Source organism: Neolamprologus brichardi, chromosome 22 (genome assembly GCF_056152115.1).
Source record: "Neolamprologus brichardi isolate AB-2024 chromosome 22, ASM5615211v1, whole genome shotgun sequence".
Lineage (NCBI taxonomy): Eukaryota > Metazoa > Chordata > Actinopteri > Cichliformes > Cichlidae > Neolamprologus > Neolamprologus brichardi.
This window is the reverse complement of record NC_142124.1, coordinates 19,282,078-19,305,500: the sequence shown is the minus strand read 5'-3', so window position 1 is coordinate 19,305,500 and position 23,423 is coordinate 19,282,078. Positions and strand designations below refer to the sequence as shown.

At 40.4% G+C, this 23,423-nt stretch overlaps 1 protein-coding gene across 1 annotated transcript in view; it reads right to left on the bottom strand.

The window, feature by feature from the left end:
• Positions 1-1,408: 1,408 nt before the first annotated feature.
• gabbr2 (gamma-aminobutyric acid (GABA) B receptor, 2) overlaps positions 1,409-23,423 on the bottom strand; it is a 196,123-nt gene continuing 174,108 nt past the window's right edge. The window contains exons 14-19 of the mRNA XM_006787722.2: positions 16,342-16,452; positions 13,741-13,965; positions 13,344-13,526; positions 12,852-12,981; positions 7,987-8,104; positions 1,409-5,186 (exon numbers count right to left, since the gene is read on the bottom strand). Coding sequence (XP_006787785.1) covers positions 5,021-5,186; positions 7,987-8,104; positions 12,852-12,981; positions 13,344-13,526; positions 13,741-13,965; positions 16,342-16,452 — 933 coding nt within the window. The 3' untranslated portion in view covers positions 1,409-5,020. The remainder of the gene's footprint in view (positions 5,187-7,986; positions 8,105-12,851; positions 12,982-13,343; positions 13,527-13,740; positions 13,966-16,341; positions 16,453-23,423) is intronic.

The window sequence follows — 23,423 nt, the reverse complement described above, 5'->3', positions numbered from 1 at the left end:
ACTTTCTCTTTGTTCACAGCCATTGACATCCCGAAGAGGTTAACATGTTAGGAGCGTGTTACTATCTGGTGAACGTAGTAACTGGGTCATTGCAGCAGATTTGTGTCCAGAATGTGGACGCAAGAGAACTGTCAGTAATGAAGAAACATCAGTGGCTGTCCTAGCTTGATTCAGCAAGAGCCCACAGCGTAGCACTTGCCGCATGTCACTGGAGAGTGGCATTAGTCAAACATCCCTTTGGCGGATATTAGCTACTCACAAATGGCACCCTTACAAACTCCAGCTACTGCAGCATCTCAACGAGGATGACCCAGATTGGCGCACAGAATTTGCAGAATGGACAAAACAAAAATTGGAACAGGACCCTCAGTTCACGCAGAAGATTTTGTTCAGTGATGAGGCAAACTTTTATGTGAATGGTGAAGTTAACAAACAAAACCTGACACTAACCCAAATTGGATGGATCCCTCCAAGACTGTTGGAACAACAAAAGTGATGGTTTGGTGTGGTATATGGGGTACGACAATAGTGGGTCCATTCTTCATCAATGGAAACCTCAAAGCCACTGGATATTTGAAATTGCTACATGATGATGTGTTTCCCTCTTTATGCACTGAAGCTGGCACGTTCCCTGAGTTTTTCCAGCAAGATGGTGCACCACCACATTATGGGTGCCAGGTCCGAGCATTCCTAGGTGAACAGTTTCCTGGAAAGTGGATTGGTCGTCGTGGGCCAGTTGAATGGCCCCCAAGGTCTCCCGATCTGACCCCCTTAGACTTTTATCTTTGGGGTCATCTGAAGGCAATTATCTATGGTGTGAAGATACGAGATGTGCAGCACCTGGAACTACGGATACTGGATGCCTGTGCTGGCATTTCTCCTGCGGTGTTACTATCAGTGTGATAAGAGTGGGAGAAGAGGGTTGCATTGACAATCCAACACTATGGGCAGCACATTGAAAACATTTTATAAGTGGTCAGAAACTTGTAAATAACTCATGAAAGAATAAAGTTACGTTGAAACCAAGCACACCATTGTTTTTCTTGTGACACTACCAATAAGTTTGATGTGTCACATGGCCCTCTTCCTATTGAAAAAACAAAAGTTGTATCCAAGATGGCCGACTTCTAAATGGCCACCATGGTCACCACCCATCTTGAGGAGTTTGCCCCCTCACATATACTAATGTGCCACAAACAGGACTTTAATATCACCAACCATTCCCATGTTATTACAGTGTATCCATATAAATGGCCCACCCTGTATTTGGGATCTCTAGCATTTCTAAAAGCATAAACTGATTTCACCACTGATCTGCCTTTAAATCAAAATTGTGCCATAAAACTGTAATTGTACCACATCCAAGACATGCACGAAGATTAAAAACAACCAATACATGATTTTCGGTCTCACTTTATTTAATGATGATGTGAAAAGTAAAGGCTGTCCATAACATTCAGACAACAAAAGAAGAATGTTTTTTTTCTCCAAAGTCCCCCCCATAACAACTAATGGCTCCAAAAATGTTCAGGTGTTCCAAGTGTGATACTTATTTTATACAACTTCTTCATATCTAGACCTCATCTGTACATAACATAGTTACAGATACTGTAAATTAAAAAAAATGACTTCCAAGTATCCTTGTGGCATTTTGTGAAACATTTTCCTATGTAAAAATGAAAATGTACGTAAAGATCTTTACATATACATATATATAGTTCTCTATTCTTTCTGTAATAAGAAAACAATTTATTGCCCCTCTTAAACATGTTGCATTTAACATAGGTTTTGTTTATCATTTTAAACTCTTAATTGAACTTAATGCCATGTGATACCACATATCAAACCGACAAAACAGTAACAGTATGGACCTCTGTGTTGTTCCACTTAATATATTTGTCATATTACTATATTTTTGGACATGTATGTTTTGTGTTCTCCAGAAACCCTGATGATGACACATACAACGATATAATATATATACGTACATGTCACTTTGATCTTCAAACTTAAAAGACCTGTGGCAAATACAAATCATCAGCATGATGTTATTCATTACAGGAATTTATGAGCCCTTGACCTTCCACGATTGCATCTGCTGAACAGTTTTTCATTCATGTTCAAAAGAATTGAAATGGTTCGTAAAAGAATAAAAATCAGGGCACCTTACAAAATATATCGAACAACAACTGATGATCTGCATTTGGTATTTTTGAATGGACTAAAAGAAAAAAAAAAAAGTAATTTGATAATTTGGTAAATGCCAGGAGTGGTTTATTAAGATTGATCGTTTGCTACTACTTTCACTTTATTGCCCTCGGTGAATTGTTGCTAAACCAGTAGCATATTCGATATGATGATGTTGAGTTTACCCACTGAGAATCTTGGCATTGACGTGTGTGAGCTAATCAAACAGGTTAAGAGAACCTAAATCCATGAGCAAATACACGTAAAACCAAATAGCAGGTGAGAGGATGAAACTACAGAGTGGATTTGTCACAACAGTTGCAAAAACAGAGGTAACTCTGTGAATTATACATTTTATTTCATGCCGTCTTGAGAAAGCCAAATACCAAATATTCCATACATGGACACCATCATCAGGGTATCAGCAAATTGTACACAATCACATTTAATGTAATATATAAAATGTGCGGTTGGTTTGTTTTATCTCCTGAAGGAAGAACCAACCCTCTGACATGTCTTTCACTCACTTGTCAAGTGATCGTGATTCTCTGGTTGGCAAAGGTGCAGGAGAAGCTGTGACTCCTTGGGTATCTGTGCTCAGGGTTTTCCCCGCTCCTGTACTAAGCAGGGGCTGGAAGGGGAGGAGCTCTCATAGGGGGGGAGTCACCGTGATATGTCCCCATAGCAGGCGGGTCCCTGCTCGGTTGTCTCTTGCTCCAACTCGGTCGCAGGAGAGATCCACTCCAGCTGAAGTGGAGTATTTGCCAAGTACTCCCAAACTGTCCCGTTCGCCGAGGCATGGAATTGAAATTAATCTATGACACGTTGTACACTTTACAGATGTGCGGCCAATGTTGTGGGTCAGCGCATTTACCACACTGTGTATGTACTGTGGGTCCTGCAGGCTACAATATAAGACAACAGGCACAGCGCTCAACAAACGCCTTAAAAACTAAAAACCAAGACACCAATGGTGAAACAATATGCTGAGGACAAACCTTCTCACGCTCGATAAAAAAGTCCTTTGTTTGTCCGGAGTCATTGCTTGCTTTTCTCCTGCATGAGGAAAGTTTTACAAAAAACTGTCGATGACCGTTGTGCTCAATGCGGTTCAGCGGCACTGAACATTACATTTCCATAGCAACTGAGGTATGTTCACTGTTGCTAAGCGTGAAGTGGGTTTTCATGACACTCGATATTATCTGTGAAGAAAGCCCTGTGTCTGTGCTGTATCACTGTGTCCAGCAGTGGCGGCATCACCGTCTTGGAACTGTAAGCTACAGTCGGTAGGGGCTTTTTACTTGAGACTCCCTTGTGTTTACTGTCTTTACTACCACTCATGGAAATTCAGGTCAGCAGGCTTAATCCAGACTAGCTGTGGAACCGGAAAACCTACATCCTTTCCACCATCACTTCTCAAGTTTGATCTCTTCTGACAAAGCAGCTTTTTATTCATTTCAGAGTCTTGTGCCTCTTTTTGTGCCATTGACTCCCCCATCGCCCTTAACTGTGCCGGTTAGCTGTAAGGGCTAGATCGGACGGACATCTTAACAGTCTATGGAGACCAATCTGTGGGGATCAATAAGACCAGGCCCGTCACTAAAGCAGTGTCTGAAAAAGCACCCGATCTCATGAGGCGCTCTCATATGAGCGTGTCTTTGTGTGTGCACTTCTTGGCGTATTAACACAAGACATCTGTGGAACACTCTCATGGCGTTCTATTTTCTAACATACGCAGCCTTTGAGACTTTTTTAAAAGGCATAGCACTGATATTCTGTATAACATGCTTTCTGAAGACATATTGAGCAGACTGTAAAATATGAAGGCTTATGCAAAGTCTGATGTGAAATCTCTGATAAAACCAAAAAATAGCGGTACAGATAAGCAAAGTGGAAAAAACAAAATAAAAATAAAAAAAGAACCAAGTTGCTTAAATTTCGAAAAATGGGCACTGGTGCATTTTGATATTTGGTGACTCAGACTTTGATGTATCTTACTTTGCTGCCCACAAGCTAATTGATTAACAGTTACACAAAAATCTATATCTCTCATACATATGTCTAATTTGTAGGATGCCATGTTTTATACGCTTTTCATCTGAAATTGTCATGCCTACCTGCCTCTGTTATAAGCCTCACGCTTAGAACCAACTGAATTGTCCATTCACAGCATATACAAAGCTTACAGTACATCAATGTTAAAAATGATGATATTTACATGTCTGGACAAGATTGGGAAAGGGTAAAGCAGTAAATTTGATGATTTCCTTTTGTTGGTTGTTGCAGATTCCTCATCTCCAAACCATTATCCAGTCACTGAAGCAGTGAAATACTTAAGTTAGATGACAAACTCACGTGTTGCTGCGAGCACATACATACAACAGATTAGGAACAGAAACAGACAATCCCCTCTGAAGCAGATAAGGCTACACATCATTAGGGTTGGTCCACCACAGCTATTGGGGTGTCGCTATATTTGTGCATGTGTGTGTATTTGTATATAGCCTATCTGTGTTTGACTGTGCATATGTGTATATGCCTAGGCAGGCGGGGGGGCAAATGGACAAGGGGATGTTAATTAAAGGAGTTTTTAAGGGTCATCCAGTGCTCACTCTGTCTCCTCATACCCCATCCTGACTGAGGATATCAGTTTACAAGAAGACCAAGGTGAAGAGGTATGAAGAGTGAACCCCCCTCCCCCCCTCCCTTCTCTCCCTGTCCTCCTTGATCCGAGACAAAATACGCACTTACGCTGATGATATCAGTCTATTGTAGAAAAAAAGAATCACATATGTCTCCTCTGCAAAGAGCCAGGTGGGGGAGTGAATGAAGCTCACAGGCCAGAGACCATTACCCGGTAGGAGGGGGGCATGTGTCTGTGCCTTGGGCTCGAACCAGGGCTGCCATTAGGGCTGGTGCAGCTAGCATCTACCCCTCCTATGGAAGGTAAGTAGGCATGATGGAGGATGGGCAGCTGCAAAGACAGTCGACGCTGTATGCTGCAGATAGAGAAGGAAAGGAACAATGTCAGTGATTACAGCACATTTACTGAAGTATTATGTTATAGTCAGCAGTCTGCTCTTTCTTTTCTTGTCATTACTTACAATATAATTTCTTTGCATATCCCATGGATACTGAAGAATGTGGATTTTTTTTTTTTCACTGACTTGAAATTGTTATTTCGGGCTGACAGATCACACGCTCCTTGTCCTCCACCTGCTTTCTTCTTTTGCTTGTAATCTGTTTGCCTTTTTTCATGTCAACTTTGATGCCCAAGCTTTTTTTTCTCCCACATGAGTCACAGTGAGTGTCTCTGGGGAAATGCTATTTGGAATCTCATGGAAACTCTTTGTAGAGCTGTGCCTTTTCTTTGTACACAGTTGTTTCAGTTTCTTTAGTCAGACTTTGTTTCTTTCTTGCCTCAGAAGTGCAGGGTTCTCTCTCGCAACGTCTCGCAACGTCACCAATTTCTTGTCTTTTCCTGAAGGTAAACGTATTTCCATATATAGAAATATCAGGGCGTAGCAGTACGGAGACGATAATCAGATTGCACAAGTCTGTTGGTTCAGAATGATTCTGATTTACTGACATACCCACAGTGGTGAGAACATAGGTTTCAAAAATCTGATGGTAATTTTGCGTAAGCCGTTTTCTACGCGGGATAAGAACAGATATTAATAAATGAGAACCAGTGTGTCTGTCTATCACGTTGGATCGCTTTGTTGTATAAATCTAACCAGGGCTGGATCATTTTGCTTCTAATAATGAATTTACCCCATTTTTACTCTTGCTGACCCTCTGCCAGAGTTCCGAGTCAGTATTTGTCATTTGCAAATTAGTGTCTTTGTAAGTTCAAATGTGCGTTCGCAGCTGTGCCCTGGATAGTGCACTTCATCTGCTTTTAGTGATTCCTCTTGCATGATTTATCTGAGCATCATATGGGATATGCAGAGCTAAATTCAGTTCATCTCAGGTTATCAGCACCAACCGCAGCAGTTTTTTCCCCCCGCAAATGAATTAACACATTAGCCATAAAGCTAGTGACGGAATTGAATTCCTCACTAAGCAGTAAGCATCTTATTTTTCATTAATTTTAGCAATGGAGCTCTTTCAGGCAGATCTGATCCTGGAAAGGCTTCAATAAAATGCTGTGTTTTAGCAATATGGCCATATGAGCTGGATGTTGCTGTCAATACAACAATTTTGTCACAGTCTGGAAGTGGCATATGCAGTGGTCTTGCTCGATTTACTATTAAAATGTTCGCTACACACTTTCACACATATCAAGTTACAGTGAGAAACTGAACATAGCGAACAGATAAGATGGATCATAAAAGACTAGCATCTGGCATTGCACAGCTTCTCACAAGCCTTCAGCAATTTCTTTAATTGTTTTCTGTGTATTCTTTAGCATCCTCCTCTATAGCTTCTTCTTCTTACTAAGCCCCTAATCCACCGTTCCTCTTTCCACCGTCGCTTCTGGGATCGTCTGACGTAAAAGAACATTTCATGCTTCCGCCTGGTGTGACAGTTTGCACCCTACCTCGCCAGAGCCATTGCCACTGCCAGCCATTTTCAAGAAAGTTACATAAGCATTTGGTTGTGTAAAAAATTAAGAGGGGCTAATAAGATTCAAGCTTGTTCTGCATTAAACGTAGTAAAATGTCTTAATTAGGAAAACTTAAATATTAACCCTCCTGTCATCCTTTAATGGTCCTCAGGCCTGTTCAGTTATTCTGACCCGTTCTACTTTATGTGATGAAAACACAACAGCTTATGAAGGAATTTCGGGATATTTTTTGGAATATCATCTAGGACACGGGTGCTACACTTCACGATAACACACGCCTGCATTTTTCATGCCACAAAATATTTATACATCTCGGTCTCTCTCTATTCATAACTCTTTTGTAACTTATTTATATTTGTCTCTTCTTTCTCTTCTCTTTCTCTCCCTTCATCTCTCTTCCCTCCATGTGATCAAACATTCATGTGGCATGGGAACAGCTCCAAGTGTTCCTTTACTTCTGTTCTCCTCCCTGTCTATTTTCAGAGCTGCTTCCAATGCGAGCTGTAAATCAGTGGTTACATAAGCCTCTGCGAGTCTCTACCTTCTTCTTTCTTCCCTCCTTCTTATCTCTGCCTTTCTTTTCTATCTAAACATATTTTTTCTCTTTAAACATCTTCTCTGTGTAACTGCCCTCTCCTCTGCATTGTATCCTCCTTGCCTCTTGTCTCCGCTTTCTTCATCCATCCATCCCTCTACATCCTGCATTCTTCTCCTGGATCTGGTTAAACGTGTGTGGGAGGGAAACTTCTCAATGATGCATGAAGTGTCCCCCCACTCCCCATTGATGAAGTTGACATCCCTCAGCTTTGCTGCCTTATGAATAATAAGTGAATGCAGATCTGCATTTGAATGTTTTGAGAGTTCATCTTCCTTTAAAAGTTGAGAAAACAAATCAATTACCTGCGTGTATATGCATGCAAAATGGACATGTGTGTTTTTGTGTGTCCGGCTGTAAGTAAGCTGCAGGACGTTCAGCATACTTGGAGAATACACTTGCACTCTGTGAGGTGATATGCATGTTGGTGGTTGATGGTATGTGCATTGCGTGGGAGAGAAAAGTAGAGGGCCAGTCCATGCTTTCACAAGGCTCTGTTGCCAGAGCAACCGCCTGAGAGCTGCTGGTGGTTGTGCTACATGTGACATGTCGTCTGATGAGAAAGCTGACAAGACAGAGGGAAAAAGGGGGAGAGACACAGGAGTAGAGGGGCTAAGGAAATGGGAGATCTCACTGTTCTGGTGAGTTGATATCCTCGAGAGGACCTCTGTTTATTCTGGAAGGATCCATGGAGCCCCACTGCGCCTGTGGTTTCTGCTCTAGGTGGTTCTTCAGTATCGACTTTTCTCCATCTGCATGAAAACATGTGTAGACAATAAAGAAAATTGCAGGCTGTCACCTGGACTGTCATATTTTGTCACTGTAAGTTGAAAATGACCAGGATTTCAAATAAGGCATTGGCCTTCAGTCCTGACATTGGACTTTCCAACCGTGCAAAAAATAGCAACAAATGCTAATAAATCAGCTAATGCTAGGTGTGTATTGTATGTCAACACACACCTAGCAAAGTTAGTCTGTGAAGGATCATGTCAGCTCAGATGTGCATGCTCACTGCATATGCTTCATTCACACTAAGAAGTTAAACCAAGTGTGTTGACATTCAGTATGAAGAGACCGCTTTTGCATGATGTGCAGACTAGCGTTACAGATTAGTTCATAAGGAGCAGGTGAAATTGGCCTTTGGTTGCAAATAATAATAAAATAAAAATATAATAATAATAATAATAATAATAATAATAACATTTAATTTGTCCAACTGTTACTAGTCAAAAATTTCTCGCTCAACTATCTGCATGCTAGACAAATTACACAAGTCAGACTATGTTTTGGACAGAGATGCAAAAAACAAACTTGTTTTGCTCAAACTTTGAAAGTGGACACTAACACTTGGACCAGATTCATTTCAGAAGTGGGGACTGGGTGATATCACAACAGAACAAGTGCACTGAGTCACCAGCTGAAGATGCCAGGATTCAAACCACTGGCCCTGAGGACTAAGGCTTAAGTGCTCTACCACCAAACACACAGCCACCAAAACATTACTGTTTGTGAGTGCCAGTAATCTAAGGCTATCTCTTTACAACAGGGAGAAAAACACTCCCGCTGCATTAAGTAGCACCACATGAGCCGTCTTCTTTCTTAAACGGGACTGGAAGAGAAAGAAAATGTATATCTGATGTTTTTAAACCTAGGCAGAATTAATTCAAACGGGATCTTGTGAGGTGAAAAGCAGGCAAGTACTCCTTGCGTACCGTCCTATCATAGGGCAAGAAAACATTTCAATGAAAACATAATTTAATGGCATTTAAAGCCTGAAAATTCGCAAATACTCCACAAGTAAAAAAACAAAACAAAAACACTGAAAAGTATAAAAGATTTTGTCTTTCTTTCAGTGCTGTTAATCTATACATAACAGCATTTAACTTATCATGCTAAAATCAGGCCATGGCTGTCAACCTGTCAGAAAACCGCACCTTAACTGTCATCTCCTGGTGTTCTCCAGCATTGCCATGTGCTTCTACATATTCATGAAGACAGCTAGAGCGAGGGAGAGGTGGAGTGTCGCGTCTCACCCTTTGTGAGTGAGCGTAATCGCTGTTGACACAGCATTCTTCCCTTATAACAGCCACTCATTCACAGCCCCCAATACATTTAGACCAGCTCTCTTATGAATACTGATGACTACAGTTAGAAGCCAATGGTGGTGATGATGATGATGACCGTCAAGCATAAGTAGAATGAAGCTGGGAAAAGTTTATGCGCCGATGATCTTTAAAGGAAGCTTAACTACCTGTGATTTTATTGTCAGAACGTGTGTCAGGCTGACATTTGTGAGCAGCGCCTTATGCGCGCTCTCGCTTTCTTATTGTCTCCATAAGAGAGAATTTCAGCAACCCAGCAGCTGATACGTTGTAGCCCAAACATAAAAACATTTTCTCATTTAGAGAAAACTATTTTTTCATATATACTTAGATCATCTTTTAATTTTTGAAAGGTTTAAAAGAAATTATTTCCAATAACCTACAAATTCTTTGACATATCTAATTTATTGGGCTCCTTTGACGATATAAGCAAGGAAGCACTAGAAAAGGCTGTGTCTTAAAATAGACCCAGTTTTATAAGCCCACACAATCTGAATTTTACTTCATTACACTGAACCTGATGTCAGCTGCCAGCTGCTGCCTCCACTTTCGACAGATTTTTTTCCTCAGCAAGTGTAAAACAACAGGTAAAATGATACATTTTTTTAATGAATTGAACTACACTGTGGGATCCATTGATTTGACCTTTGAAACCACGCATGCTAAAATAGACAAACTAAAATAAGCTCAGTAAGGAAGATTCACACTGTATCCACTCATCTGCCTGAATTCCTGGGTGTTCAAGCTGCTACTCTATTCCTTACATCACTGTCAAACCTAACTCTGTCATCATCACACTGGCCCAATCATTTTTTGGGTAACTTTCTGTGAACCAATCAGCCTCTGTCCTGGCTGTTGTTCAGTCTCATTTGTGTGACCTACCTCCACTCCATTTCCACCAGAGATCTTTGTCCAGGTCTCCACCTGCTTCATCTCTGCCACCACTAGTGTTTTTCTTCCAGGTGCTCCCTTTAGGGATCACCACAGCAGACCATTTGCCTCCATCTCACCCCACCTCTGAAACAAGCTACATCTCTGCACACTTTCAAAAACAGAATCAAAACTTTTTTTTGACCCAGGCTGACACTTAATAGATGTTGATTTTCTTTGCTTTGTTGTAGTTTGCTGTTTTCAAAGAAATGTGCTACATAAATAAAATTGCTATAGCCAAAGCCATCCTTATATACATCCATGAATCTCCTCTGTGATCTTCTTTTCCTCCTGCCTGACAGCTCCATATTCAACAGCCACAATCACATATCTATATAAAATCTATCCTTGTATCCTCGGCACCGTCATATAATATCAATAAATAACTTAAAGTAATTTTAAAGCCAAACTATATTTAGTTTCAGACAGGAGGGCGTACACTTATTTTAGCACAAACACAAAAGGCAGGGGCAGAGAACACGCTAAAACACACAAAAAGAAGCATTACACACATTTCTGTGTGAATGTGCTCATTAACAGCCATCAGTTCACTGCGTAACTATGAACTTTCACAGATGAGGAACTTCTCAAACAATTCCAACACGCTCTGCTCCCAATTGGCAGAATGAGCGCAGCTGTTGTGCTCTTTTACCTTCCCGAGCTCAGACAGATCCATTAGACACCCCTGAGAGCGGCTTTGTGCTGGCGTGTGCAGCAGACACACTGGATCCGGCTGCTGTACATCAGCGTCACTCTGCGACTCTTAAAATGGTGCCTAATGCAAAGCGACGCTGCTGGGCTGTAACGATTCGCTGATTCAATTTGAGGCAGCAGACTTCATAATGTCTGCCATACACGCATCGTTTAAACAGCACAGGCAGAAGTTTGGAGGACTGATGGGACACGCATCTTTATATTTCAGCAAATTAGGATTTGCTCTTCGTGTTTCTATAAACTAGCCTCGCCGGCTGATGACTCACCTCACCTGCTCCCAAACTTTTCTTTACTCTTATCTGGTTCTCGACTTTGTTTCACAGACACTAAACTACGCCCCAAACAAGAAATAATTAGGTATAATACCGAGTGTACACCAGGGTTTGAAAGTGAGGCGAGAATGACGTGTGACTACAACATGTGCTAAATTTGACAAACAGCAGTGGAGCATACGTGTACTGAGGTGCTGTAGCTAATCTCATGACTCATTACAGACGTCACAGATGCTCCTGTGTCCCTCCTGCTGACAGGTGCTCCCGCAATGGGAAAAAAAGAAAGATATTCCTTCATCCAGCTGCTCTGAAAGCAGAATTAAAATCCTTTACTAAAACCACTGAATATGGAAATGCACCGTAACGGTGGCAAAGAATTAGTATTAGATAATGTATGTGAGGATTACTTTGAAACTGAAGCCAGTTCAGGATTTTATGATAGTCCTGAAATTGTGATACAAACCACTGAAATGTAAATTACACTCGCTAATGTGAAACACAACGGTTCACAACATGATAACATACTAGCACAGTGCACGATCACGACATGATATCAAAGGGCATAAATTACAACAGAAATAAACAAAAGCAGTTTTGATCTCTATAGCTTATTTCCTGCTTCATGATTAATGTTCATTTTTTTAAATAACTAACTAGTTCATGCACTATAGTGGCACCACTGTGTAAAGAGGCGTGGCCACTTAAAGTAACTTACAGATTAGGGATGTCAAACTCATTTCACATCATCAGATGCATAGAGCCTACGTTGATCCTAAATAGGCCAGACCGCTCCACTCCACAAACTCCACTTTCTGTCACTGAAAAGTCGTTTAACTGCACATTCAATCTCCCAGATTTCTCAATATATGAAAAAGTGGTGCACTTTCATCTCAGTGCACCTCAGTTTCTTTTACATGATTAAAAAAGGCTGCCGTAGTAAATCAAAGAAATCTGTCAGCGTGACTTTTTGCAGTGTAAATTACAGAAAATGTTTTGGTAACTCATTGCTCAAACTGTCCTGTAATCATAAAGCAGAGATTTTTTGTAAATTCTTATAAAACGCCCTATTTTATTTATTCATTTATTTAATCATTCATTTTACTGTGGACGCATTTAAAAAACCAAAAAACAAAATATTTCTACAGTTAATAGTAACAAAAGCTCATTACTGTAGTATGAATGGCTGTGTGCAAGGTCATTATTGGTAGGAGAAGCTGTAAAAAAAAACAAAAACACATGCCCCCATTTACACTTTCCAAAAATGTCCGGTGGGCTGGATCAGGGGTGATTCTGGCTGCTTGGCTTTAGGTTTGACACCCCTGCTACAGATGGTTCTGTGAGTGAAACAATTTTTCACTAATATGGAATATTTTCCATGTGCCTCAAATGCTTATTGTCAGACAGATATAAAAACAGAGCTATAAAAACAGTATGGCAGTAGTTGACCAGGGCTAAATGAAAGCATGCAGCGAGTATCTCACCTTTGCCATCTGTAAAGTTGCGTATGCTGAGAATGTTGTTGGCATCCGAATAATGGTTCTGTTTAATGTAGGGAGTTTTCTCCGGCGTGTCCTGCAGCTGCATGGTCACTTCCTCCAGCTCTTTGTCCAACTTTTTACCCAGAAAAAAATCTTCTGTTAGTTCATTGAGTATTACAGTTGATCACTTAAAGTAAGTACATTCTCACCCATCACTTAACTATTGTTTCACACCAAGGTTTCATTAATTATCCACAGACAGCCTAACTTACACACTGTGAGGTTATCAGCCAGAAATGAACCTAAATTAGGGTTTGTCTGGGTGTGACTGACTGCTGCAAATGCTACTTTGCCAAAATGATGAAGAAATCTTCAAAGAAATCTTTTTTAAAGTGTAACAGAACATTTACTCTTTGTGCCCACTGCATCGCTGTTCTGTCTGAAAGGTGATGAATGGGTTAAAAGATGAAAACAAAGAAGCTGTAACTGGCTGACCTCTGTTATCCTCATACGGAGGCGGTGGTTATCAGTCTGAAGGCTGTCCAGTCGAGAAGTGTTGGCTTGGTTGACGCTGGTGACTGAGGTGGAGGTCTTGGAGTCTTCTTTCTTCTGATTCTGGGTGAACTTTAATCTGCGGTTCTGGGTGGCTGCATCTGGGTTTGTTCTCATCGTAATTAGCTGAAAGTGGAGTTATGGGCATTAGTCACAGCTGCACTCTCGCACTCTAAAATTGCAGGAGTGCAAAAAACCCCCAATACCTAACTGTTTACGCTGCACCTTCAGCTTTCAGGACTTAGCTGAGTAATAATTAAAAGCTCTAGTTTATGTCATTGCAGAGTCTTTCAGCCACGCTCACACACACACACACCCTCTCTGTCCTATAAAAACTGACCTTGGGAACGAAGACCAGACAGAGCGTGATGGTGCTACAAAAGATGATCACCAGCGCTACAATGCAGAACTGGACATTGGGCTGGTCCCTCGTCAGAAAAGACACCGCGGCGCCAATGATGCACATGATGCCGACGTTGTACACGCTCATTCCGATATATTTGCTATCGTTCAGAGCGGGAATGCTCACATTCCTGGTCTCCCATGCCAGAAAGCACCCAAACAGCTGTAAGAGAAGAGAAAAGGAAGAATATGAGTTATGTTTAAGAGAAGATCACACAAAGCTCTGAGAACAAATGAATGACTTTGGTCATAGAAAGCCTGGACTTGTCTTTCTCCATCAGTGACGTTTAAGTAGCTCTCATTTTCCTCCTGCTTGTTTACATTTCTGTCTGAGGTCTTTCAGAAGAATTATTCATTCTTAATTTATTTCTGATTGTTCATGCTAAACACTAATGGAGTGGGGGTTGTGTAATTTCACTTAGCTGAAAGCAGACAAAAATAAACTTCATTATATGATGACGTGGTAAAGGGCTGAGATACAATCTAAAGAGACAGCAGTTAGTTTCACGTCTGGAAAATTTTATGTGCGAGTGAATTGTTTGTTGCAGCAGCAGCAGACTGCTGAATAATTCACAGTGAGCTGTGTAAGATGGCCTGCCTGCTTATTCAAAGTCTAAATCAGAGCTTGTGGAATGACAAGCAGAAGAATTAATAGAGCAGTCATCGAGGCTTAGTGCACCTGAGGTGTGTGAGCATGTGGATGTCAGGTACGGCTGCAGTGTACTTGTATGTGTCCATATGTGAGTTTGCATGCATGTAAAAGCAAGGATGACTCAAGCCATAAACGTTTTGGTGTTGCGCTGTACCTCTCGGTGCCTCGCGGAGTTGACGGCTCCTGTCAATTACATCACTTTAACTTTCTGTACCGCTATACTTCTTTGTTCCTGTCTTATTATTTTACATGAAAGTCTCTTGGCTTATTCCTCTGCCATCTCCTCATTCCTTTCATCTTTCCTTTTTTGGAAACTTTTAGGTAGTATTTTTAGCCAGGCTACTCTTTATTCTTTCAATCTGCTTAAGATGAGTCATACATCACCAGAATCTAGCTTTTACTAACACCTAATAATGAGGAACATTTAGTACATGCTTTCATTTTCTCCAGTCTTGATTATTGCAACTCACTCCCTTTTCACATGCGTCCTTCAGCAAGCCCTAGCCCATTTTTAACTGGTCCAAAATGCAGCAGCTAGGCTGCTAAAAAAAACTATTCAGCCCTCGCACATCACTCCTATCCTTACTGCCCTTCACTGGCTTCCGTGGAAATTCAGAATTCCCTTTAAAATATTATTAATAGCATACAAAGCCCTTCATAGCCAGGCTCCTTGCTATAAAGCAGACCTGCTGAGACCTTATTCCAGCAGTTGGCCTCTTCGATTATTCGATCAGAGTCTTTTAACTGTTCCAAGCTCTTACTTTAAAACTAGAGGTGACCACAGAGGTTTTCTTAAACTTTGTAACAGCTGAATTAGATCAGCAGAATCTGTGGTTTGTTTTAAAGGTTAGCTTTTTCTTTAAGCTTTTTCCCAATATTTTTGGGTCTTGTTTTTCCATTTGGAATGAATGTTTGACTGTGTGTTTGTATAGCTGGACATGTGTAGCACACTTATCTTTAATGGTCTATCTTCAGTGTCTTTTTTTTTGTGGCAGGCATTATACAGTTTCTCCTTCTTCATGGAGATTTTGAAGCACATATTATCTAGCTATGATAATAACTACACATTCAGAGTTTGCATGTAGCGTTAGCTGTGCTCTGCTGTTAAAGTAACACAGATTTTTCAAATGAAATCACCAAGGAAAACCATTTGGTCTAAAGTAACTCAATATTGCTGATCCAAAGAACAAAAACAAAAAAACAAACAGAAATTTACTTTAATGTCTGTAAGTGTTAAATCAGTAGCAGTTAGAAAAAGAGGCAGTCATGCCATAAACTCATACAAGTGCAAATGAAACAAGTAGCTTGACATATTGCAAACTGCGTGCTTTCATTCAGCTTCTCAAGAGTTAGATGAGAAAATCTGTCATATCTGTTTTCTGAAACTGTTAAGGAAATTATAAAGTCAGGAAAAAAGGAAGCCATTATCCACTCTCATTTTCCCCCCCTTTTTAATCAAAGCTTCTCCTGTGTTATTGAAAATTGTTTTCTTTCCAGGTCTTTGTATTGGAGAGAAGGGTCCTTCCTGATCCTCCGAAATATTCACCTAAAGTTTTAGGGAAAAAAATCAAAATAAAGCTGAAAGTCTGCACTTCAATCACATGTTAATTGTTTGAGGAACAATCCAGTGTTGTGGCGTACAGAAGCAAAATTACAAAAATTGTGTTTTTGTCCCAATCATCTATTGCATGTCTGTCCAAAATGGAAGAGGGACTCTTGTTCCTTCTGCACTTTGCTTTGTTTTTCCTGATTAAAAGGTGTTTTATATAGACTTGTTGGTAAATGTAAAGTATACACTAGAGATAGATTGCAAAAGAAAATCCAAGCCACATCAGCAGACACATCTGCAGATCAATCTTTACATTTGACGAAATCCTGTTTTCTCACCATTAGTAGCCCCTTGTAGGCATAGACGATGCCCAGCCAAATGGTCATGTGGGTGTTCTCACAGTGCTCCAAGAAGGGTCGGATGGCAATATCTCGGCCTTGGGGGTCGGCCTGTTGACAAAACAACAAATAGACAAGAAAAAAAACTGAGTACAGCTCCCACAAAAGTACCATTCTCATCCCAGAGATTGAAACATTGCTGTTCGTTCAGAAAATGCAGGTGTTACAAAGAGTCACACTAGCACCGCTCAAGTTAGGTAGGTTTTCTTTAGCTTTCCCTGGCTGTTCGGTTAGTTTAGTGTCCAAACCGCCTGGTTATGAGTAGGAAAAGATTGCTGTTTTGGTTCCTTCAAAACATTAACCCGACATGTTGGAAGACAACATTTAACTGTGACGGCAAGTGCCACCCACTTTGCTATTGCATTGACAAACACTGTCACTGGAAGAAATGATAAAACCAACAGAGAAACACTCTAAATAAGCTCTAAATAAAGAAAGCCCTCAGTGAGCCTTTCGGCTGTTCTCACATTAGTTTTCGCTTTGTGGGTTATTTCACAAAGGAAATACAGACTATCCAATACTCCTGCAAATTCAGGGTGTCTGTGATCAGCTATCCAGGTGTGAAATCAAACTGTTTCCCCATCACTTCCACTGGGCCTCTCCAAAGTCAGCTAAAGTTAAATTAATCTGTGCTTAGGATGCTAATGGGCACAACTAATGAAGCTTATTCATTAATGTGATTTACACCTCCTCCTTTCTTTCTTGTTTCTCACTCAGTCTCCGTCACGCTATCTCTTAATCCTGCCATCGTCTCTCTGTTCCTTCCAGCTTTCTCTTCGCTTCCACTTGTCTTTCGCCACAGCTCATGACACGAGTGACTTGCAGAGCAAATTAGCACCTGTGGTGGATATTAATACGCTAAAACACGTCACCTCCCCTTTCCTTTTCCCCCCTCTCGCTACCTTTGAAAAGCCTTTAATAAGAGCATTAGCTTGGCTGCATGGACTCATCTGAGGCCACTCTAATATATCAACTGTGAGACACCTGGGGCGAGGCCGGGCACAATGCCACGATGGTCTCCAGGTGTGTGCATGTTTAGTATTCGCAATTAGACATGTCTAATGTCTCAGCAGATGGTGTGTGAGCGTATGTGTGTATAAGCAAACCCAATAACATTTTTCACGAAACGTAGTCTATAATCGAAATTCCTGGGAAACAAAAAAAGAAGAGTAAATAAAGGGAAAAGAAATACACTGAAAAGATTGCCTCGTTTCCATCCTCATACCTATGACACTGTACTTTTTATTAATGCTCTCAGCCATTCATAAATGCTACACATACACACCCCAAAATACCTTGTGCACTTGTCATACTGACATGAATATTCTCCATTCAGCTCGCATTAATGGAGATTACAGCTATCCATGCCTCCCTTCATGACCTTGATGAATTTATATTAGTGGTTCTCTATAGGATGATGGCTTAAAATGGGAAATTGGTGCTTAAAGAGGTGCCCTGACTCACCCGAAAGAAAGAAAAGAAAAGAAAATGGGCCCATAACACATCATTTCTGGGTATCCTTGGCGAGTTATATCATAGTACAGTTTCCTAGCTTTTATTCCCATGCCTCTATCGTAGAAATACAACTTCCACAGTGTTCCCTACTCAGCTTCTCTTCACTGCTCTTTCTGTTTCAAATGTTCAGCTCTGCACAGGATTACATATGCAGTTAGTTAAACATTGCAAACGGTTTGCAAAAAAAAATAAAAGAAAATAAAAAAGAAAATACCAGACACAACCTTTCCCTCCCCCCACAACAACTTCTCCACAATCTTTAAAACTTCTGATGTTGCAAAGCAGAAACATACTGAAGACTGAGGATCGCTTCGGTGGCAGGGAGTTCACACACTTTGTCAAAGCACTCTCGTACCCCTTCTGAGAGTTTCCGTGGCAGCCGCGTGGTTCATGTCGCAAACGTCTGAGAATATTCTGGGACTTGAGTTTTGGATTCTTGTTAGCTTTAGGTGAAGGACTGATGGAACGGGGTTTCTGCTCTAAAAGCCATCAGAGGTAGACACTCGGGAAAGTGGGACAGGAGATGACGCACAGAAAGGCTTTTTTTCCTTCTTTTTTTCTACATGGAACCACAATTAGGAAAAGGAATCCTAAGATTTTCATCGTGCAGTTACAGGGAGCTTCTGCTTTCATTTTATTTTTAGCTTAGTAATGTTGTGAGCATGAGAATATCTGTGCATCCCTTATGCATGAGATGTCCTGGTTTTTGCCAAGTCGCAGGGCAGTAGCAGGTTACTGGTTTCATCTTCGGTCATGGGAAGTAATGCGGTTTTTAAACAATGAAAACAAGCAATCTGCAACCTGCTGACTACATCGCAGAAAAGGGCAGTATTTGTATGCACGATACAAACAATGCTTAAGTGAAATACTTTTTTTTCCCTTTTTTTTTTTTTTTTTTTTTTTTTACAGAAGACAACATTTGTGAAGCATTTTCAGCAATTTTTGTAATTATGTACTGTCAGACCTATATTGAAACAAAATCCTAAAATTACCGGGGCTTTACTAACGGGAGAAGAAGAGCTGCAAAATACGTTTTAAATTATCTGATGAAGCCTGTGAAAAAACTCCTTTGATCTAACTTTCCACTCCTTCTCCTTGTTCTTCTGATGTCAAATACCCACAAGCAGTAAACAGCCTGTAAAGACTAAGCCTTGAGACATTTGTGTAACGGCCGCCCATGAAAGACAAATGCTGATTACACCAGCAGATAAAGTCAGCGATGTTACATGCAGTTTTAGAAAAGACCGCTGACAAGTTGTTAAGATCGATTAAGACATTATTTTAATTCGATAACATGACATAACAGGTGATGTATGATGTAATTTCACAGCATTTACTGTCTAACTCCTCGGAATTTATGGTGTTATTATACTTGTACAAATCAGCAGTTGAATTATGTAGCATCTCCATTAATGCCTCTTGGCATACGATCTATGTATCGCTTGTGTTCCGCTTCTGTGATGAAGTTGCAGTGCACTGTTTGCGGCAACATTTAAATACGCACAGATGCTGCAAAGTGCAAGTATCTTAGTTTCCTGATTTTTTACTTTAATTTATCGACTAATGCAGCTGTGCTCAGTGTAAAAGATCTAAAGGATTCAGAGACGAGCTTGAATAGACAAAAATGAACCTAAATGTCAGATATTCATTACGAACCTTTGATTTAAGTTGTTTTGTTTGATCTATGTCGTCAGACCTCTTGAGAGCTTTTCTACAGAACAGCTTTACGCCATCGTTCTCCAGCATCTTTGTCATTTTTGTATATTTGTGTTTTTGGCTGAGCAGCCTCTTATTCCAACAACAATGCTCCAGGAAGTCACACTTCTTGCAAATCATTTTATTCATTCACTACGAGAGACGCATTCTGCATCGGCGCGCTGTGCATAGTCGCAGCTCCGAGCAAACTTGTGTCACTAACAACTAAATGATAAGACAAAATGAGATATAATGCTTATTAGGCTTGGCTCTCTATCGCAGCAGAGCAGACAGGAGTTCTCGCCTTTTGGAGAAAAGCTGTCTGGGGAGTTGCCAGGCAACAGGGCTGTTGGCGGCAGGCGGTGGTGATGGCGGTAAAAGTGCCGGTTCGCTGTCATTTTTCAGAGCATTAGCCTTCTAACGGGATCACTCTGGGAGGGCTGCAGCGGGCACAGTGGTGGCAGATTGTCTATGGAGAGATGGATCTAGATGAAGCGACTGAGGGAGTGATAGAAGAGGGGAGAAGAAACGAAGGGTGCGACGGAGAGACGACCGGAGCATGAAGTATGGATGGAAAGATTGAATGTGAAATAAGTGGAGTAATCAAGGGGACGAACAGATCGAGAAGTAGATGATGCTGATCCTGTTTTCTCAAAGGGAAAACTTGAGGAAATCAGAAAGAGCTATGAAAAGGTGGAGATAAAGATTAGGATTCCAACTATCTGATACATATGTCATGGTTTTGCACAGGGATGAACATTTATTGTTTATTGTCGTAGCTGCACTTACTACACTAGCACAAGTGGCAAAAACCAGACTTGAAAGCACAAAACTAAATTTAGAAATTCCTATTGTTGGCCATTTCGTCTTCCAGCTTCTGTAACTAAGCTTATGAACGGGATTCTGTTCAGCAAGTGACTGAAGTTTCCTGTTACCACGCAACAACGATGAGCCTTTGTACAAAAATAAAACTAGACATGAATATGCTCATTGTGATGAATTATCTATCTCAAAAAGAAGTCTATTCCCCCCCCCCCCCCCAAGTCGATTATTATACTGAACTGAATTAATTAAAAGACAGAGCCTGAAAGGAAGGTTTCAAAAACCTAAACTGAATGATGTGTTTGGAAAATTTTACTTCTTCACTAAACCCTCATTAAATACTGTCATGTTCCTTTGAAGTCGTTTAAAAGATGAAAAGAGCTCAGACAAAAACTACAGCCGCATGGAGAATCCTGCCTTTCTGTTTTCCCATGACTCCAAAAGTAGAGCTACTGGGGCTTGTTCTAAGATATGGATCTCGATCTGACTGTATCACGCCCTCTGGCCCACTGGGCAGCAAGAATAGATAGACCAGTATGTGAGGGGGGAGGTGGAGAGCTCACTCATTGTCACCTGCAGCTACTTCACACAGAGGTGTGTCAGTGTGAAACATATGTCACTGTGGGTGCCAGCTTGTGCACATTCTGACTGTTTGTGCGCTGTGTATGCATGTGTGTAGAAATGAGGTAAAAACTGAACAGAAGAACTCCATCCCTCAAACTGGCCATTAAAACGCAGGAGATTTTCACCACTGTGAAAGAATGAGGGAGAGATGAGGACAAAAATAATATAGGTGTCTCGGCTGGAATTTTAGACTACTGCAACAGTCTGTGTCAGTGTAACGTTGGGCAAAAGAGATGAAAATGACTGTGGTGAAAAAAGACATGAAAAGCACCGGAAATGGGATTTACTGAAAAGATAACTGTCTACAGTGGCCATTTTTTTTATCCCTTTTTAACATTACTTTGTTGTGATTACTAATATATATATATATATATATATATATATATATATATATATATATATATATATATATTGCACATACATAACACTAGAACATTTGAACTTTATCTGAAAACATCAAGCAATATTATATGATGTACATTTCGTAATAATAGAACTGGTTGGATTTTGTGATTTGTGATTGGTAATGTGTTGAACGTCAGCGGGTGGCATTACGGCTTTCTGATGCCAAGGGAATTGGCCCAGCCAACTGTTTGCCTGGGCACGGGGACAGAGAGAGAAACACTGATACAGTGCTGTCTGATGGATAGAGATGTCAGACAAACACATTATCCTGTGTGCCATACACTGTTTTCAGACATGAAAACATAGTTGGGTTTTTTTTGGTGCAATTATAGCTTTAAAATGGCTTTTGGAGATACCCAGGAAGTTCTATGTATACTGCAATATAGTTTATTTCATACTGAGGAAAGTGTAAAAATCAACTGGAAGTATTTAGCATACTGATCATAAGTGAAAAGGATGTAGGTGCTTAAAGGAATGAATGAAAAAGACATGAAAAAAAGGAGGATGAGAAATTGGAAGAGTGGCAGGTGGAAAAAACCACATCAAAAACCCCAGAAGGCAAAAAGATGAGAAGATAAAAGACATCCTGGCGCCAGAGTAATTTGTAGGAACTCATTTGAGAAAGAGCCAGGACCGTTTTCATGAACCCCCTAAGAAATTTTGAACAGCAGTAAAGGCCTTTAGACAAGCAGAAAGAAGCAGTGCATAGTTGGTAATTAGCTCAGCTAGTCGGACATGGAAGATGACACCAGTTCATGCCAAAAAAAGAGACCATTTAGGAACTTTTATTTCTAGATCCTACAACAGAAACAACTACAGATCCATGCATAAGCCAGATGTCAACCTTTTGCATGAATAAACGATGATTTCTGACACATCACTGGAAGCCTATTCCCAATATAACATTTCACACAACACTTTTGTAAGTCTACCGTAAGATCAGGACTAACTTCCAAACTGGTCACTGGCACTTTCATAAGAAAAATGAGTTTTAGTTACCATCTGAACATGCATCAGACGCACCAGTAACCAAAACACAAGTTTTGAGTGGAGGACTTTAAACGCAACATCTTGGAAGTCATCCTGCATTTTCCAACGTACTTTTTCAAGTTTTATTATATGTCCTAAATGGAACAGTTGGCTGCCTGCAACTGTCGTTACTATTGGATTCTAGGCAATCAAATTCTTATACTTTCTATATTTTACCTGCAGCCAAAAAGAAATCTTTTCACACTGTGCACTGTGATCTGATACTGCAGTAACACTGGCAACAAGAAACAAAGCCATCGTCAAAACTGTTGGATTTGACTTTTAAAACTTTTTTAGCCTTTAACACATTAAAATCTGCCTTTTTCCTTCTTGTATACATAATGTAATACTTACATTTCCCTCCAAATTTAAGTGTATGTGTAAAAATACACCAAATGTCATTTTTTCGTACATTTTTAAATAGATACACATATGTACACTATATCCAAAAAAGAGTAGAAAGCCAGATTGTTAATACTATTATATGATGTGGAAATAATGATTTAACACACCACTAAGTGCTAACCTAATTAGTTACTAATTAGAACATGGGCATTTTTATCTAAAACAACAGCAGGGGGTATCGTATGTGTTTTTTTTAATGCAGGGTATTGACAATGCTGAATTGCATATTTTTTTTATCTGCTTTTCAATGCGGTGTTTTGCAAAAACAAACAAACAAGCAACAAAAAAGACATTTGTCATACTGCCATAAATAGAGTGATGCTGAAAGCTTGTAATTCTGAATCTCATCTCACCTCTCCACAGAGGTGATGAGATTAATAAAAGACATTTCCACACTTATCCTGAGGTTATCAGGCACTTTGCTGTTCTGTGGCAGCAAAGCACCTGACTGTGTCACTTGATGTGGCTCATCACTTGAGCGTCAGATGACAAACATGGGATGACGCACAAAAGTCATCTGTCAGGGT